The sequence below is a fragment of the Hipposideros armiger genome, unplaced genomic scaffold, assembly GCF_001890085.2.
Source record: "Hipposideros armiger isolate ML-2016 unplaced genomic scaffold, ASM189008v1 scaffold_2, whole genome shotgun sequence".
NCBI classification, from domain to species: Eukaryota; Metazoa; Chordata; class Mammalia; order Chiroptera; family Hipposideridae; genus Hipposideros; species Hipposideros armiger.
The window spans coordinates 235,923-255,091 of NW_017731352.1; the positions used below are offsets into that span (position 1 = coordinate 235,923).

The 19,169-nt window shown below is 35.3% G+C and overlaps 1 protein-coding gene across 8 annotated transcripts in view; it reads left to right on the forward strand.

The window, feature by feature from the left end:
• Positions 1-19,169, forward strand: part of VRK2 (VRK serine/threonine kinase 2) — a 131,319-nt gene that overhangs the window by 45,631 nt on the left and 66,519 nt on the right. For all 8 annotated transcript variants that reach the window (XM_019629823.1, XM_019629898.1, XM_019630062.1 and 5 more), the window contains exons 8-10: positions 6,843-6,975; positions 15,318-15,438; positions 17,689-17,747. In XM_019629823.1, the coding sequence (XP_019485368.1) occupies positions 6,843-6,975; positions 15,318-15,438; positions 17,689-17,747 (313 nt within the window). The remainder of the gene's footprint in view (positions 1-6,842; positions 6,976-15,317; positions 15,439-17,688; positions 17,748-19,169) is intronic.

Here is a 19,169-nt window from a genome sequence, read left to right on the forward strand (position 1 = left end):
TCTCCCCTCTCTCCCCTCTCTCTCTCCCCCCGCCCCTTATCCAATAACTTGTTGCTCTCTTCTTTGTCTCCCTTTTTTTCACCAGTGCCCTAGTCCAACCCCCCATTGCCTGTTGCTTGGACCATTATTATATTCTCCTAAATGGACTCGCTGCTTCCATTTCCTCATTGTGATGTTGCTAGTGCTAATAATACTGTTCCTTACAAAAAACCTTTGCTAACATCTATTTGCATATAAAAATCGTGTCCCCGCTTCTTAGTATGGTTTTCAGAGCTTCTGGAAACTGATGCTAACCAGGTTTTCTGGCTTGTGTTGTATTCCAGTAACCTCTCCACTCCCAACACACTCTGACCCATAGCCTGCTTTTCCTTGTTATTTCTCCTTCCCTGTTTCCATTTGTGGAAAGCTTAGATGTTTTTTAAGGCCCGACTCTTTTTTCTCTGAGTCTCCCAATTAGAAATAGTCTCCCCTTGCTCTATTTTAGAGCACCTAACTGCTCAGCCTATTTTCTCATCCTCAAAATATCTTAAAATAACTTCCTCCTCGGGTCACAAGGGCTAAATGATTTGACTTCTGTAAAGCACTTGATGCTTTCACATAGCAAGCTGACCCTTGACCAACGCAGGGGCACTGACTCCCCACGCAGTTGGAAATCCGCTTATGACTTTTGACACCTCCAAAACAAAAGTCTATTGTTGACTGGAAGCCTTACCAATAACATAAACAGTCGATTAACACATATTTTGTATGCTATATATATTATCTACTGTATTCTTACATTAAAGTAAGTAGAGAAAAGAAAATTAGGAAAATCATAAAGAAGAGAAAATACATTTACAATATTTATTGGGGGTAAAAAGGCACATATAAATTGACCTCGCAGTTCAAATCTATGTTGTTCAAGCGTCAACTATATTAAAAAATATATATGCATTCGTTTTTCTTTTTCTTTTTAAAAATGTACAGCTCTCAATAGTTTATCATGCTTGGCACTCAGGTATCTATTGAAAATAATTTTACTTCACTTTGCCCAATTATTACCATCAGGTCAAATCAATCAAAATTTATTTAAACCTTCTATGCAGAAGGCCTTAGAATAGGTGTTGTCGTGGATACAGCAATGTTATACAACATCATCCTGGCCTCATGTCCCCTAGGGGCTTGCAGCTTGTAAATGCTGGGGCTAAGGCATAAATAAAAGATAAAACAACTTTGTACATTGAAGATAGTAAATCCACATGGACACAAATGAAAACTAAGTTGCCTTGTGGTTAAAGAATCAACATACCAGAATAGGATTCAGTTGTGAGTGGTGACCCCAGCACTTGTGGCAGGAAGTGAAGAAGAGCACTTGGAGTGTCCCTGGAGGGGTGCCGCGTTGCAGACACAGGCCCTTCCCATGCAAGTCACTGCAAAGAGTTGACACAAGGTGCTCTTCCATCATTAGTTTCACCTACCCATTAATAAAAATAAAGCATCGTAAGGGCCTGCAAGCATTAGGAAGCAAAGGAGTTGGGAAGTAAAGCTTTAACAGGTGCAGAACTTGAGAATGTGTCATATATGGGTGCACGTCTGGCTAGGTAAACTAGGATGGTGATTTTTGAGACAGGCTTATTAGTATAGGAAGGTTGTATTTTTCGTGGCCATCAAAGGCAAATTTGTTTTTCATCTTCATTCGTTCAGTGCTTTTAATGAAGGTTATGATTTACAGACCACCTGTGTCAAACCCAGTTCTCAGAGAAGCAGATGCTGAGACAAAATTAGGAGCAGAAGGGCTTTATTGGGGGCAGGAAGTATATTACCTCTGAGACATAAAAGGAGAAGAAGCTGGACTGGACAAGGAAGACTTTCAGGGTGGGGTGTTGATGTAACACCTGTGAAAGAAAAGGGGACAAGGATTGGGCCGGGACAGCTCAGACTGTGATACCAGTCTGACAAAGCCTCAGCCAACCCATCTGTGAGCAGCAGAGCAGAGAGTACCCACTAGAAGAATCCCTGATTGGGTAGAAATGGCCACATACGTAGTATCTCCACCATGATCATTCTTTGGCAGGAGCTGCCCGGGGAGAATGTGGCCTTGGCTCCTAGGCTGTGGCAGGTCCTAACGATCTGGCCACTGGAGATTTCAGCTTGCTGCGCTCCTCACAGGTGAAAGGCCAGTTCTTTCTGATGGGATTGCACCTCAGTGGCTTCTATGCTACCTTTTCAATAATAAGATTAAATCAAAAGTCCATGAAAGCATTCATTCAGATTAGGTGTTTTATGGAGATGTTGAGAAATTCACTAAAACAGTAAACTCTTCGTAGAAGCTGGATTTAGTGAGTGTTGGGTGATTTGCATTATTTGGGTCCAGAAATTATTTTTCATCTGTTAAATGTGGATAGTGACACTTATCATCCCTACCTACCTCAATGTTTTAAAAAGCATAAAGGTGAGGTAAAAATGAGTCCCACATAGAACTCTGAGAGGCAGTACAATGTAATAGGAAGCTCTATGGAAAGAGAAGCAGGCAGGACTGTCCTTTTACTCATGGAGAAGGGAAATGGTTACTAAAGTCAGAAAAGTTGCATAAAAAAGAAAATCATTTAAAATGCATTAGGGAGCTAGGTTTTAAATTTTCCAATGTCAAGTCTTAGGAAATAATCAAATTAGGAAATAATGTAAATACTCACACGCTACCTGATCTTGGTGATCTTGAGTTTCCTACTTCAGGCTGGTCTAAAATTAGGGATATTATATATATTTATACTTAAAGTAAAACATATTAACTAGTTGTTATTTTTGATTTCACAGAAAAGGGATGATAAAAAAAATTAAAAAGTTTTACTTTAGAGGTTGGCAAACTTTTCTGTAAAGAGTCAGATAGTAAATATTTTGGACTTCCGTGGGCCACACATGGGACTCTGTTGCATATTCTCTTTCTTATTAACAATCCTATAAAAATGTAAAAATAATTCATAGCTCAAGGGCATATAAAAACAGGACCTAGACTGTAAACCCTCCTGTAGACTGAGTTCTGCTTGAACTTATTTTTTACTTCAACAAAATTTCAGAAATGGGTAGAACCCCAAACTCGATATTGTATTTTTAAAAAGACAATGGACTTTGAAGTCATATTGGCATGGGTTTGAATCCTGCTTCCATCCTGTAGGAGCGTTGTGACTTGGGCCAGTTGTTTAACTACTGGGATGCTCAGCTTCCTCATGTCTAAAATGAGACCAATGCTACCTAGTTGGGTGATTGACTGGATTTAATGAAATAATTTGTAAAAGGTACTTTGCTCAGTGATTATCACATAATTAGAACCTCAACAAAAGTTACTTACCTTTCTTCCATTCCTTATCTTTTTTGACATTTCCTGGCTTTTTTCTTTTTTTTAATTATTCCTACACAATTCTGGACTGTGAATTTCTAAAGTTATCTTAGTAGAAACTTTCACTTTGACCTATATGAGACAAAATAATTTGTCGACGCCTTGATTACTTGGGACAAATTGTTCGCTTTACTTCCTCTTGCAACAAATCTCTACCCAATAAATGCAATCAATCTTAAATTTATTTAGTAGTGCCTCACAATCTATAATTTTAAAATATTGATAGATTCTGATACTAAAACTTTCATGAGAATTTTAGAGAATTTATCTAATTCTCATTGAATCTCTAAGAATATAAATGTTAAGAACCATATGCTATACTAATGGAAAGAAGTTCAAACTGAAAAAAAGTTTTATATAGTGGGGTGGATGGAGGTAGTTGTTTGTTTTATTATTTTGTGCAGTAGCCTTCCATGATTATTTGAATCCTACCCACAGCTCTCTATTAAGACCACCAATTATGCACCCAATATTGGAGCACCTAATATATAAAGCATATATTAACAGATCTGAAGGGAGAAATAGACAGAAATACAATAATTGTCAGGGGCTTTCAACAGTGGATAGATCATCCAGACAGAAAATCAGTGGAGAAACACTGGACTTGAACTTCATGTTAAGCCAGATGGACCTAACAGACATACAAAGCATTCCATCCAACAGCAATAGAATACGCAGTCTTCTTAAGTGCACATGGAACATTCTTTAGAATAAATCATGTTAGGCCACAGAACAAGTCTTAATAAATGTAAGAGAATTGAAATCATATCAAGCATCTTTTCCAACCACAATGGTATGAAACTTGAAATCAATTACAACAGGAAAACTACAATATTCACAGATATGTGGCGATAACAGCATGCTCCTGAACAACCAGTTGGTCAAAGAAGAAATCAAAAGGGAAACCAAAAATACTTTCAGATGAATGAAAATGCAAACACAGCATTCCCAAATTTATGGGATACAGCAAAAGCAGCTCTAAGAGGGATGTTTATAGCAGTAAACTCCTACATTAAGAACAAAGATCTTAAATGAGCAACCTAACTTTCCACCTAAAGGTCAGAGAAAAAGAAGGACAAACGAAGCACAAAGTTAGTAGTAGGGAGGAAATGATAAATTTCAGAGTGAGAGTAAATGAAATAGAGACTAAAAAGGCAATAGAAAAGATCATTGAAACTGAGAGCTGGTGTTTTGAAAGCAAGCAAAATAGACAAACCTTGACCTAGATTAAGAAAAAAAAAGAGAGAAGACCCAAATAAAGGAAAGCAGCAATGAAAGAAAACACATCATGACTGGTAACACAGAAATAAGAATCATAAGAAAGTACTGTGAACAATTACACACCAACCAATTAGCTAACCTAGAAGAAATGGATAAATTCCTAGACACGTACAACCTACCGATATTGAATCATGAAGAAATAAAAATCTGAACAGAACAATTAGTATTAAGGAGATTTAACTAGTAATCATAAACTTCCCAACAAAGAAAAGCCCATTCTCAAGAACCTCAAGGACCTAGGAGGCATCTCTTTAAAATGTAATCTGTATGAAGCGTTGTGCTCCATTCCCCCAGTTTCTGAAGGAGGGTGAGAGCCTAAGCACCAATTAGCAAACATAGATAACCTAGCCTCATTGACCAGCCTCCCCTCATGTCCTCCGGTACTTTTCACTAGCTCACTCCCAGTGCTTCAAAACTTTCCCACCTTTTGTTTCAGTGGAGCTCAGTTTAATCTCTCCCCGCTATTGCAATAGCCGTGAATAGTCTTCCTTGTCTATCTAACGTGTGCAGTGCAGATTCCTTTTGATAGTGATTGAGAGTGAAGACTGGAGCCTCTGGCTCCATTTTACTACTCTAGTCACATAATTGCACTAAACTTCAGTTTACACCTGAGTAAAGTGGAGATAATGGTAGCTACCTGCAGGATTTCTGTGAGGATGGCGTGGGTCAATGATGTAAAGCTCTTAGCATGCTCTGATGTGTATCAGGCACTCCATGAATTTTAGATCTTATCTTTGTGGCTAATCACAACATGAAAAGTTTCTTGATAGCTTTTTTTTATTTTTTATTTTTTTAGTAAACTAGTATATCTAATACATGTTTCCATTTGCTGAATTATCAATATGTACATTTCTGGCATATCTGCTTTGCAAAATGAAGTCAGTCTATCTATTTAGCTCTTGAAATAAAGATGAAAATGCATCATAAATAGTAAAAGCAAGCAACCAATTATACCTCTGACCCTGAAGTCTTGCTGCTTAAGGCAGAGGGATCAATTACTTCTGAGGCAGTGCTGAGAAACAGCTTGTGCAGGTGAGAGACAAAACTGAAATATGTTTTCAGACACTCTAGCAAGCTATTATATATTCTCCAACAAATGAAGAAAACTCTGTGCTGTTTATATTTTGAAGTTCAAAATACATCCTGTTTAGGCTATCCTAAAACCAAAAACTTAAACTAAAATTTAAGTACTAAATTTTCTTTTAATAGATATAATATTTTAAAACACAAATTGTTTTGCAGTACTCTGTTGTCTTGAAAACACATCATGAAATGTTGCCTCAATCCCTAAATTTTAAAGAAATATACATGAAACAATACATTTTAAAAGTTGAAACTTTTTTCTTTTGGGGGGGAGTATGGTAACATATAGTTGGGAACTACTATATTTTGACTACATGTCAGCATAAATATCTAGTCGTAACAATTCCCTATTCAGTGTATCCTATATATGTAAAACTACTCCCTCCTTTCTCTCTCCAAAAGTAATCTGAGAAAAATTGTCTTGAATTGCCTTCTAACTTTTAACAATTTATATTCTGTTTGGAGACCCTGCGTGCAATTGTGACTTACTTGCAAAGATGACAGCGATGATATGGATCGGTTTAAAAGGCCAAAAAGTGCACTGATATTCCATTTTTATATATAAACAACATGATGTTGGGTTTTTTGTTGTCGTTGTTGTTGTTTTTTATTGAGTCATTACCTCTTACAGTCTGTCTACTATTTTTATAATTCCTATTAATGGAGACTCCTAGAAGATTAAGTTTATATTTTTAGGTTGTTTGCTTTCATTTCCCCCTCCCTGCTTGAAACAGTTTCATGTTACAGGGAGGGGGTTACAAGAAAAGGCAGAGTCTCATAAGCTGTATGAATACAGATAAAATGACATATTGTGGTTTATGATATCTAGATGCCCACCTGGAGGGAAGGGAATTGGGGAGCAAAATAAAAAGACTAAAAATCTAACTCAACTCAGAAACAAGATCTGCCGATGATGAAGTAAGGATGTAAGTTGGGAAGTTAGTTGTTACGACCCCCATTTGTATATATTTTATCCTGAGGCACCTCTGGGTTTAATAAAATGCAGATCTAAGGCTGTGCTTAACCTAACAGTTTCTTAAGATTTAATTATAAAGGTTATATTTTCAGAGGACAAAAGCATTATTCATTTGTTCATGTCTTCCAGGTTTATCTTGCAGATTATGGACTTTCCTTCAGATATTGTCCCAATGGGAACCACAAACAGTACCAGGAAAACCCTAAAAAAGGCCATAATGGGACAATGGAGTTTACCAGCTTGGATGCCCACAAAGGAGTGGGTAGGTCTCTTTTTGTCTTTTTTCATACTTTTATTTCAGAAGAATGATAAGAGTAGAGAGTAGTAAGACTCCATGAAAAGACCTTTGCATAGCCAGTTTGAAGCATGAGAGCATTGGTGAAATTTTTATCAAAAGTACTAAATTCTTGTATGCCAGTGAATATTTATCTGAAACAGGAGGAGGAGATACAGGCCATGACAAATGAGAAAAGAGCAAAAGGGTGTGAAGTAAGCAAAGATTGATGCTCATTTTGGGCAGGAAATTGCTAGTTTGTATAGGTTCAACTTGGAGAGGTCAGCAACTGAATTTTTGTGCTGTAGAGAATATTACAGATTTGGTTAAGGTGCACATGTGAAGATTTATTCCTTTTTTGCAACATGCCCTTCTCAGAGCTTTGGAAGAGACCATCTCTTAACAATAAGAAAAATCTTCGCTGAAACTATAAAGTGTTAACTTGTGGAAATCTTTCCTAGTCGCCTTTCATATATCTTACTTATTTAAACTCACTTTGATGGTATTGGAAACACATTTGCAGGTAAATTACATACATAGTCCTTTTATTGGATATTGATTGTACTGCCTTGCATTCCAAGGCAGACTTAATTCAACAATTCCCTAATTAGTTAAAGTCATAACCTATGTCTTGTATTCATTTACCATTAATTAAACCTTAGCTGTTTATTACACTGCAGTCCAAATCCAATAGCCGACCCAGAAAGCCATGGAAAAGGAAGTAGGAGGTCAATATTGAAAATATATGGTGCAGAGTCCCCCTGATGGTTGCTTTGTTCACAATCAATATGGTCAATGCAACTGTACTTTCTTAGTTGCTCTGTCAGCAAGACAAAAAGTCAATTCTAATGTTATGCTAGTAAAAAAAATGGTGATTATTGAAAAACTTCGGCTTTCAAAATTATATTCTTTGTAAACTTTGTTTATAAAAGTATTTTCAAATATGCTAAACCATACTAATAATTTTTAAACAGCTTTGAAAGAACCGCATTTTCACTAAAAGGCAATTAGACATTTGCACTTGTTAATGGCTGTTGAACTGTTCCCCTAAACTGAGACTTCCTAACGAGTTTTAGTTGGTGCAAACAACTGTATATTATTGCCTTTTCTATTAAAAGGACCATTGACCATGTAATGTAGAGGGTCTTGATCATTTTCCAGAGCAATTAAAACCCACACTAGTTTAAGGTAGGCCAATGAAAAAGTGAAACAGTTGCATTGGCTGTATATCTTCTCTCTTTCAGGAAGAATCATAGGTTGAATTTTCTGAATTGGAAATTAGCTTTTATACTTTTGATCAGAATAAAAGAAATCGCTACATTGTTTTTCAAGCATAGTTTGGTTAGAAAAGTAATGATCACTCAGAAATTAAATAATATTGTGTTATTTATTCACCATTTACATTGTTAATGTTACAGTGAGCATTTAAAGATATAAATGGGGCATGGGTTTAATTCAGTTATGAAATGTAAGAAAAATTCTCATGATAGTGAGGTTTTTTTTTCAATTTCAAGTTTTTTTTACTCTCAATGAATTTCGTTTTTCACTTTTGCCAGATTTATTACTATGAAAGAATTTTCAGAAACCTGAAAGTACTTTTATGATAGTGGCATAACTGGAAATTCATCATACAGATTTTTAAGCATTGGTCCAGTAGTGTTAATAATGACATTAACTCATGGTTGGGCCACTTATCTCAACTGATAGTTCTAATCCTGCTCTGCTCTGGTTTTGACTATTTAAACAGCTAAGAAACCAGTGTGATTGTGGAATGGGAAGTATCATTCTTACGTGTTGGTCTGGTCAATGTTTGGACTGTGGTAATTCTGAAAATCCTCTACAGTTATTCCATAGTTTAGAGTAGTGTTTCCATTGTGCTACCTTCATAAAAAAATAGAACAAATTTTTATTCTGTAATCCATTTAAGTTTTTTTCTTCCTAAGTAATAATGTACGTTGAATGAGCTGGGTAGATTTCACCATGCTAGGTCTTTGGGGAAGAAGATTGAATTGAGAATGATGGTAGAAAGATATTACCTCCCTGGGAGGACCATTCGGGGAAAAGACCACATTCCATATTTTTAGTATTTTCTGGAAAGTTATACGCTGGAGTGCGTATTCATTTTTATCACAGGTTTCATAAGATTCCTATAAAAAGAAGATTCACTTAATGCATTTAAAATGGAATTTACACTAAACTTCTAGGCTTATCTATATCACCATATAGATATACATACATATATGTTTATATACATACAGATATGTACACACGTACATACATAGATATATGCACACATAAATATATATGTATTTGCTGAAATTTTAATATCAAGTCTTAGCCTGGTATATAAAATGAAGGGTTTGATATCCTCACGTTTGAATACTATTCATTCCTAATGTTTTGCATTTAATTTTCTAAAATAAAACTTACCTCTTTAGGATTTTATTAGAAATGAGATAATCATTTAGTCATACCTAGAAACTGGAATAAACATGGCCATGAATCCTGTAGGTTAACACAGAAGGTCAGATTCATAAATATTCATGTGTTTACTTTCAGTACAGTCACTATATAGTTTAACCTCAGAAAAATCTTTTCTATGCTAGCCCAGCTATGATATCAAATAAATACTTAGAAAGATAAAGCAAAGGAAAACATAAAGAACAAAACAAGTTATCACGAGGAAATGGAACCTCTAGTTGTCAAAGTATTATATTTGTTATGTGTCAGGGATAGCTGTGTCTGTCAGGCTGAGGGAAATGTCCAGGGTGCCATGGAAGACTGACTTATGAATTATCCATTTAACAGACACTGCTAACCTGGTCAGACAGACTATCTGGTCTCTGCTACTTTCCGCAGTAGTTATTTAGAAACCGTAGCTAACTCTCATTTTTCTGTGCATTAGTTGAGTTCTTATAATGAAGGAGGTTGTATAAGGTGCCAATCAGCCGTTTCACCTAAGCATTTTCTAGTTCAACTTTATGAAAAATCAGATTACAAACAAAAGATATGAATAGAGATATATAGAGATGGATGGATAGATTGACAGATGGATGAATGGATAGATTACCCTTTCTGGAACTGTCATACATCTGTATATCTGTATGTTTTTTTAAAAACTACAGTTATTCTTTCAACTCAATTCTCTTACATGACCTAAAGTTATTTTCTGAGTGGCTGAAATGCTTCATTTAGTGTAAAATTAGAGTAATATATGTTGGGCTTATCTCTTCTATTAATTTTTTATTCTTCATAAAAACTAACATATATAAATATGGACATATTTTGGGCTCGTTGCCTGATAATTAAAGAGAATTATATCTGTGTCAAATACAGTGTTTTAAAATTTGTTACATTCTTAGTAATATTAAAAAAAGCAATATTTGGATCAATGTGTGGTATGGATTTTTGTAGATTTTTCTACTCACTGAGGCATTCAGTCAATACCTAATTTCTCTAGAGATATACTGCATTTAACATATTGAGCTTCTTAAATACTCCAGACCTGTGCATTGAGTGTATAATACCTGTTTTAATTTGACATCATTGATGACCATAAAATATGATATCTAAATTGCCTTTTAAATGTCTATTTGTTTATGTAATATATTCAGTATGAAGGAAAGAGATATATTGCATACTTTTTTATTTTTGCCAGTTGCTATGGTATATGAAATCCAAGTCTTGTGTTATTTCTTGCGTGGTTTCATTTCACTCTAATTTAGCACTCCAACTTCTTATAAAATATATGTGAAATAAACTGAGAATGTATTTTCATGTTACCAAACTTGGGGACGTGATATGGTTTACACAATATTTATCTTCTTAAACAATAATTCAAAAAAGGAACCCATTTTCCAATTACGATAAGTTACGGGAAACCATCAAGTTATTGATATGCTCTGTTGGATCTGTTAGTAATTAGAAAAACATACTGTTGATTTCTATTTTAAGTAAATTTGACTGCTATAAATAGCCTCTAGTTGATATATAAATAGACAACAATGAAGATACTACCGGTATTTCTTCTGCATGGCATAACCCAGTTTGACATTTAGACATGACTTTGAAAGTCATGATATAGGTCTTGAACCATTTGGTTGGGCTAAGAGTACACGTTGGCCAAACGTAAGATACCTTTACCTTTGCTCTGTTGAATAACTTTTCCTCAGCCTCACACAGTAGTGTTTCATAAGAAAATAAGGCTTAGAATTCAAAAGATATGGAAAAAAGAGAGACTTGGATTTCATATTTTATTTTTAATGTGACACATTGCATTCTTTTTTCCTAATATCCTTTTTGAAATTGCAAACATCAGTGGCCACCTTAACATTTTCCAGCTCTTTATACATCTGAATTTGTAAAATACGGAATAACATAGGTCACTAGTTAGAAAAATATGAATAAACTTTAAATTTGTTTTGCCGATAGTCACCCTTCACTTCACCAAGTGAGCATCTTATTCAGATGTTTTCCACTTTTTTATTGCTATTTCTGAGCATATGAACTAGTATTTTGGGCATTTAAACCCTGTCGACTTGAGGCAAAAGTTTGCAAGTTCACTTTACTATTCCCTACCAAATCTTGTTTTTCTTCACATTTCATAATGTAGCTCTATATAAGAAATAAAACTAAACAGAAAACACTTTGGGCAAATAATCAGTTCCATTTGGGGATTAATACTTGCAATTGTCTTTTTCTCCCAATTCCCTTTGCATTCCATTTGGTGAATTGGACCCAGATAATTTCACTCCAGTTTGCCTTTAGAATAAAGATCGGTCCTGGAAAGTAACTCCTTGTCCCAGCTGGTGCTTGGAAGGACCATCTAATACTTGATAGATTAATGTTTTAACTAGATACCCTTCTTCCTCAAAACGAAGTACAATAGTTTGAAAGAGTTTCATGAAAAGACAGTTGCATGAAAATTTGTGTCAGTGCTAGACCTCAGAATCCTCTGCTTGTTTATTCCTTTCCAAACAACTGTCTTTGTATGAGTATGTCTTTTGGTGTTTTAAGTTAAAATGCCTGCTTCAGTTATTTCCGTAACTATAGAAGTAGTATACGTAATGTTGTTTGAATGGTGTTGAAACTAAAGATGGAGGCAGAGTAATTATTAGATTGAGTGTGGGCTTTGGATTCTGAAAGACAAATGCCAGTGCAGAGCTCTGGCATTTTTTGCTCTGTGATATGGAGCAAGTTATTTAATCTCTCTGAGCCTCTATTTTCTTATTTGTCAACAGGGTTAATAGTATTTATATTATTGTTAGGATGATTAAATTAGATAATACAAAAAGCAGTTAAAGTGTCTGGCACAGTAGCAGCTCCACAAATCACATCATTGTTTTTATTTTAATTATACATTCTAGTGTCAGTTGTTTCTGGAATCTGCTTTCTAGTGAAATAGAATTCACGTCCCCACATGTGCCTTTTTTTAAAATTTGTTGTTACTCTTGGCAATACTTTATAATTCAGAAATGTTGAGCAGTTGAGAATACCACAGGCTTTCCACTAAAAGAGTCATTACATTGCTCCATATTAATAAGCTAAATAAAAATTAGATGTTAAATTATATTTAGAAACTAACAAGAGAGTGTAAAAGAAAAATATTAATAACCGCCTCTTGCTACATTTCTAAGCAGTAAGAACATGAGTAAAAATTTTATTTTTTTAAGAACTCTATGAAAATACGCTGTTAATGATTATATTAGCTATCAAATATAACTGAAGAACCCTGTGTATTACAGTAAATTATATAGAAATATACAGAAACAAAATCCATAAAATATTTCAACTTTCAAATTAAAAAAGATTTTTTATACTTCGGTATCAATATTTCTCTTCAACTGATCAATTCTTATTTTTCTTTGTATTTTCAGCATTTTATTTCTTTTGAAATACAAAGGAAATAATAGAATAATGCAGTAAATACCAAAATATTAATTTCCTAGATTCAATAATTAGCATTTTCTCATGTCATCTATATTTTGATGTTCTTTTTTAAAGTCAATTTAAAGACATATGATCAATTCGTTGTGTTAATTACACACAGAGAGAAGCTAATATTGTCTAGAATATTTATTTTTAATTAGATTAACATGTATTAAAATTATTTTTCTGTGCACAGTAGATGGAAAGAAGACATAATTGTTGGTAGAATCTTAGGTTTAACTTTACTAAAACATATCAAACTTTGCAATTTGTTTCTCTGGGAGGGAATTTCAGGAAGGGTACACACTTAGAAACATTTAAATACTTTTATCTCTTTAATGGAGGGAAAGAGTAACTATAGAGTTTTTTGTTGTTGTTGTTGTTTTTTAACATTATATACATTTCTATAGAACTTAATTGAAACTGGTAGAGCATTTACCTAACCATAGTTATTAATGTACATGGGTGGTAAAAGAAAACAAGTAAAAGGTTGAAAATGTGATAATGTATTTTAATTAGGTAAGACTAAACTATAATAGTGAAGGAAAGTTAACTCTCAATGGGCTATTTCAAATGAAGACCAGTTTATGAAAGATTGGCGTCAGAAATCTAAATGACTTGTCATTACTTACAGCTTCATATCAATTAATCCCTCAGTTGGGGGGGAGGGAGGTGCAGGGAAGTGACTGGGAAAGTTCATTCTATTTTAATTCTGATTGTTTTTCCTCAGAGGATCTCTGGTGTGCAGTCTATGTTGTCCAAACAGGTGCCAGAATATAGTTTTTCGAACATTAGAGGATGTGGATTTTTATAAAGTGGTGCTAATCAGGACTTGCCATAATGGAAAAGGAACTTAGGAACACATCTGTACAAATGGAACCATTCCATTATTAATGGGAGATTTATTACTGAAGAAATCACTCCAAAACAGTGCGGTAGAGATTGTGTTTTTATTTTAATCAGAGAGCCAAGACTTGCATTAGGACATTGTTGAAGCTTGTGCAGAAAGTAAATGGCACCCACGGGACTGCAGAATCCTGCTAGACAAGAGGGCCTTTAATATTCCAGCACTCTAATAGCAGTTAAAATAGAATCCGTGTAAGAGCTAATCTTGTCTTCTGCTGTTATAATAACTTCTGTGTGGTGACCAAATGTAGTCATGGCGTGCTAGCAGCATCGCACTCTTTGTAGACAACTTTTGAAATTAAAAACTAAGTTTACTGAGCAACTTTTTGGAGTTTATGTAATGAAAGATAATAAAATAGGATACCTGTTTATAGCAAGTATAACAGCCGCGTGTTGCACTTAGAAGATTTTGTATCCCGACTCAGATGAGCATTCAGGTAATGGGAGAAATGTAAACACCAACCTTTTGTTTTATAACAGTTTGGAATGGTTATAAAAATGTTTTTTTTAGTGGTATTTTGTTAACTTTATAATCATTATTTCAGTAATATTTGTTATATTTGACATGTTTCTTATATTTCATTGTCCATCTTTAGAAATAAGGCACTTAAAAATATGTATAAAATTATGATGGAACTATAATAGTTTGATAGAAATGATATTTGCAACGCCCTAAAAATGTTCTTTCACTGTATTTTATATGAAAAACCATCTTATAGGAGATTCTGAAAGCCTGTGTTTTGGCTTCAAAATCTACTTCCCACCACCTCTGCGCACACCCCCATGCACACCATTGCCTCATCTTTATACCTTCCGTTCAGGATATTTGACTAGAATCTTAGTTTAGTGCTGCTTATATCTAAAAATAATATTTGTAGAAGTTTAGAACTGTGTAACCAAAACAGTAGGTATGTTCTATCCTGGACTTTCATTAATTGAAAAAATCTTCAGACAGACCTGTTTTTTAATACTGCACACTAGATGGCAGTTTTGTCATATTCTTCCAACTTCAAATGCCGCTAGTGTGAGTGGAACAGAAAAGGCCATCAATGTTTAGTCTGCACTCAAAGGGTCTCTGCATGACCAATGCAGACCCCATGGACTTCCTGGAACATATGTTAGCAATTTAGCTGCAGACATTTATTTCTTTGTTTTACTGCTTGGCTCTTTGAGAAAGTGTTGGTGCCAGGTTATGGGTTGTCTGGATCATGTCAGAGGCCATGGAGATCAAGTTCATGTGACAGGCCAGACTAAGGAAGGATGAAGTTGGAGGAGGTGAGGAAACTGACCCTTACTTTCAACAGCCACAAGTCGCTGCCTGTCTGTGGACTGGGGCCAAATGCCTAGGCAGTTAAGTTTTACTCCAGCTGAACAAACAAAATACGTTGCCCATTTGGCTTTTTCATATTTCATCAATAGTGAGCAGTTCATTCAGTGATTTCTCTATTTCTCAGAACGTGCTTATCATCTCTCTCTCTTACTGCTGACTCCTGTAGCCCTGTCCAGACGAAGCGACCTTGAAATCCTCGGCTACTGCCTGCTGCGGTGGTTATGTGGGAAACTGCCCTGGGAATGGAACCTGAAGGACCCGATGGCCGTCCAGACTGCTAAAACAAAGTACAGATTTTAAAATATCCCATCACGTACAGCCGCGGGGTCTGAAGGGATGCATAAAGGGAGCTGGTAGCCCAGAGAAATGGCCGTTCACCCAAGATGGTAGCCAAAACACATTTCTTAAATTTGAAAAATATTTTTTAAAAAACCAAACAGCTTACAGACATAAAAATCCAGTAAGATAACACCTATGAAATCACATGTATGTGAGCTATAATGCAACACATGTCTTTACATGGTGTTTTCCAATGCTTAGATTCTAGGGGGTGGTATTTTCAAGGAAGGCTATTTTCAGATTAGCACTGTACAAGTATATGAAGGTAGCCTGAGCTCGGTGTGATTGATACTAACTGTGTGAAGCAACAATGTGGAATGGAACAAAGATGGTCTATATTTTTCAAGTGAGAGCAACATACCTCTTTCTTAATTCAGTGTCTTGGAGAGAGGTATGTTTTGTTTCTGAAAGAAGAGACAAAAATTTTATATGAGGTGTTTATTTAAGAAAACCTGGCAGCCATATAAACATTTTTAATATTCCACATTCGATTTTTATCACCTAGAATCTGTTAGCATGGAAATTAGGTCAGACTGAGAACAGAGTGTGTTACTATTTGACTGTTTTCTCACTGATCAAGCCTAAGAAAAAGTCAATTGCATGTAGCACAGGATAGCCAGTTTTTCATTATCTCCCAAGATATGTTCAACAGTCGTTATCCACAGATATAATATCACAACTGGAAGAGGCAGCTGTGTTTTAAATAGGGCAAGTTACAACAGAAGTTTACAAAGAGGGTAGCTGATCCCTAGAAATCAGTCTTCAGATTCAGCGTGGCGTGGTCCTTAACAGAGAGAGAGGCTAGCCTGCAGATGCAGGGTAATGCAGCTTGTTTGTAAATACCGACCTGCTCTATGTTACTTGACATGTTTCTCCACGTGGAATCTTGAGCATCCGAGTCCCTTACCCCAAACTAGCACATTTATATAAGTCAGTATTAGAACTGATCAGTTATCGACTGCAGTGATTGATGTGTCCGTATTAACCCTCGTGTAACTGACATTTTTCAATTATAAATAGTCTTGGTATCCAATTTTCTACCTCAGTTTACTGAATTTGAATAATGTACTTTATTTAAAAGGTTAGCGTTTTAATTCAAATGATTATATTTCTCTTAATAAGACTAATGTGATTTTAGTCTTTTATCAATATGTATATATAGATGCATTCATTATAGATATCACTAATGAATATGCCTACAATATATATATATTCAAATATAATAATAGGGGAGCATGTCAAATAATAAAATATGCTAATAAACATGCCCATTTACACTTTGGGGACCCTTACATATGTCAATATCTTCATTTTGATTTGATTACTAATATAAGCCTATAGAACAGTAAAGATAATTTCATATTGTAAAGTTTATAATTAAGGTAAACTATAGACATTTTCAAACTTCTCATAGTATATCAGAATTCATTCAACTTGTTGAGAAGGCATAACACTGAACTCCCCATAAGGGCATGCTTGCATATTCAACCATGATACCCTATATCTTCTATGCCCTTTATGTCCCTGACATAGGCTGACATTAGATCAGTGCATTTATTGTTAGATTTCTGCCTCTGATGAGTTTATGAATCAAACAATTTTATCAGTCATTTATTTGCATGATTATATATCTGTGGCTGAAGCAACATAAGCATATTGTACTTATTCAGGCTAAACCATTGAAAATTGTTAGAATAACGGTTTTGTTTTGTTTTTTGGGTATTTCTTGCTAACCTGTTTAATCATAGGACAGTATAAAACCCTGCCCAGTAGAGAACAGTATACATAATCGGTGAAATACTTTACCCTTCCCCAGTGCTAAGTTCCTGAGGGATAATATTCTTCAAGTCAGGATACAATTTTTCTATGTATTTTTTCTTGTTTTTAAGAAAAAGTTATGACAGATATCACTACTTATACATTTCGACATGCGTAAACTTTGAATTAAAGCATTTATACTGTAATTCTACATTGTTTAGTTTCTAGGTGATATAAAATTGGTCAATGAGAATTGGGGGATCTTCCCCACCTCTACTTAATCTCTTACCCACTACAGGTGGGTGAAACAAACAAACAAACACGAAAACACATGATACTGGTGACTCGCCAGCACAGAATTTGAGTTTTGTTTTCTAATCAAATCAGTGAATTGTAGGATTGCAAACAAATTCATTGTATATTACTGTATTTTGTTTTAGTCTGTTGGATGAGCTCCCTGAGTCGGTGCTTAAATGGGCTCCTTCTGGAAGCAGTTGCTGTAAGTTAAACGATAACTTCTACCTTCTCCAGTGTGATTTACAGGTCACCACATTCGCCACGCTTGTTTTGTAGCTTTGCTTAATCCACCCACTCCCATTCCGCAAGGGTGGGTGGAAACTCTTCAGGGTTATAAATAGGTTGCCAGAGAAGAGACTGTTTGGATCAGCTTTTGACATTAGAACACAAGAACACTGCAAGGAAATATTTAGGCAGCCCTCTAGGCTCTGCCGACGGAAAAAAAATTTTTTTTTTTTAGATGCATACTTTGGGACTCATGCCCAGGTTTAATAGTCAACTTTATCTGGTATTTCTCAGTTGACTTTTCTATCTTTGTCCCTCTGTATAGTGTTGGAAGAAGATAAAGTTGATCTAAGAAAAGACCACTTTTGATCAGTAATTAAAAAAACAAAACAAATCATTAAACACTTGAAAGCTGTTTATCCTGGGTTACACTCTGACTGAACATCCAACAACAAAATTTTGGATTGGCAAAGGCATGTGACATTGGGATTTGGAGGTATAGTTCATTAAATGGTTTTCCCTTTCAAGTTTAGACCATTTTTGGAATTCTTTAGTTGACAGCATTGTCAGTAAAAATAGTAAGTTAATTCAGAATTACCCAAGTGCTTGTCATTTGCACATGCATTCATGGCACATTTTTCAGCACCAATTTAACAACTGGGTTCCATTGTCTTATAGAAAAGAGTTCCCTTTTGCTGTCAGGCTGGCTTTTTCTTAGAAACAGATAAGCAGAGGGAATCTTATTCTCCCTTTATATGGGGCAATCTTACAGTTAGCTTTTGGCAGACTTACGAAAGCGAGTATGTTCACTGACCCTCTAAGCTAAGGCCAAATAGCGTCAATGGCCAAATGAGAGTTTAAAAGAGGTAAATCATCTTAAACTTATATTGATAGCCCTTCTTTGAAAAGAAAGCAGAATTTTCATTTTCATGGAAAATGAAAGAGGAACACACCAGATCTGCTTCCACACCTCCATTTCCCAAACCCATCAGCCTGTCCAGTTTGCGTTTTCTGCTTCCCACTTTCTGCGGTCCCTTTTCTTCTGCTGAAAGCGGGTGAACAGGAGAGCATTCTCATTTGGGGACATGGGTTGAAAGATGAAAGTTTTTCGTTTTTGTAACTGCACTGAGTTAACATGGTCTCAGTGCTAATATTCCTTTTTGGCCAATATTCTTATTGGCATTTTTACCAAGTCATACAGTTTGTGTTTTACTCAATAGGACAGCCAAAAAAGAGAGATGGGGAGATGTGAGGAGTGTGTGTGTATGTGTGTGTGTGTGCTTTTCCTTTCCTGTGCCTGCCAGTTTAGGGTTGGAAAAGAAAGCCCAGAAGCCCTGGGTTATACAAGATAAATGCTTGCAGGCCAGTGTATATTCTGTGAGACTTCTATTGCTAGAGC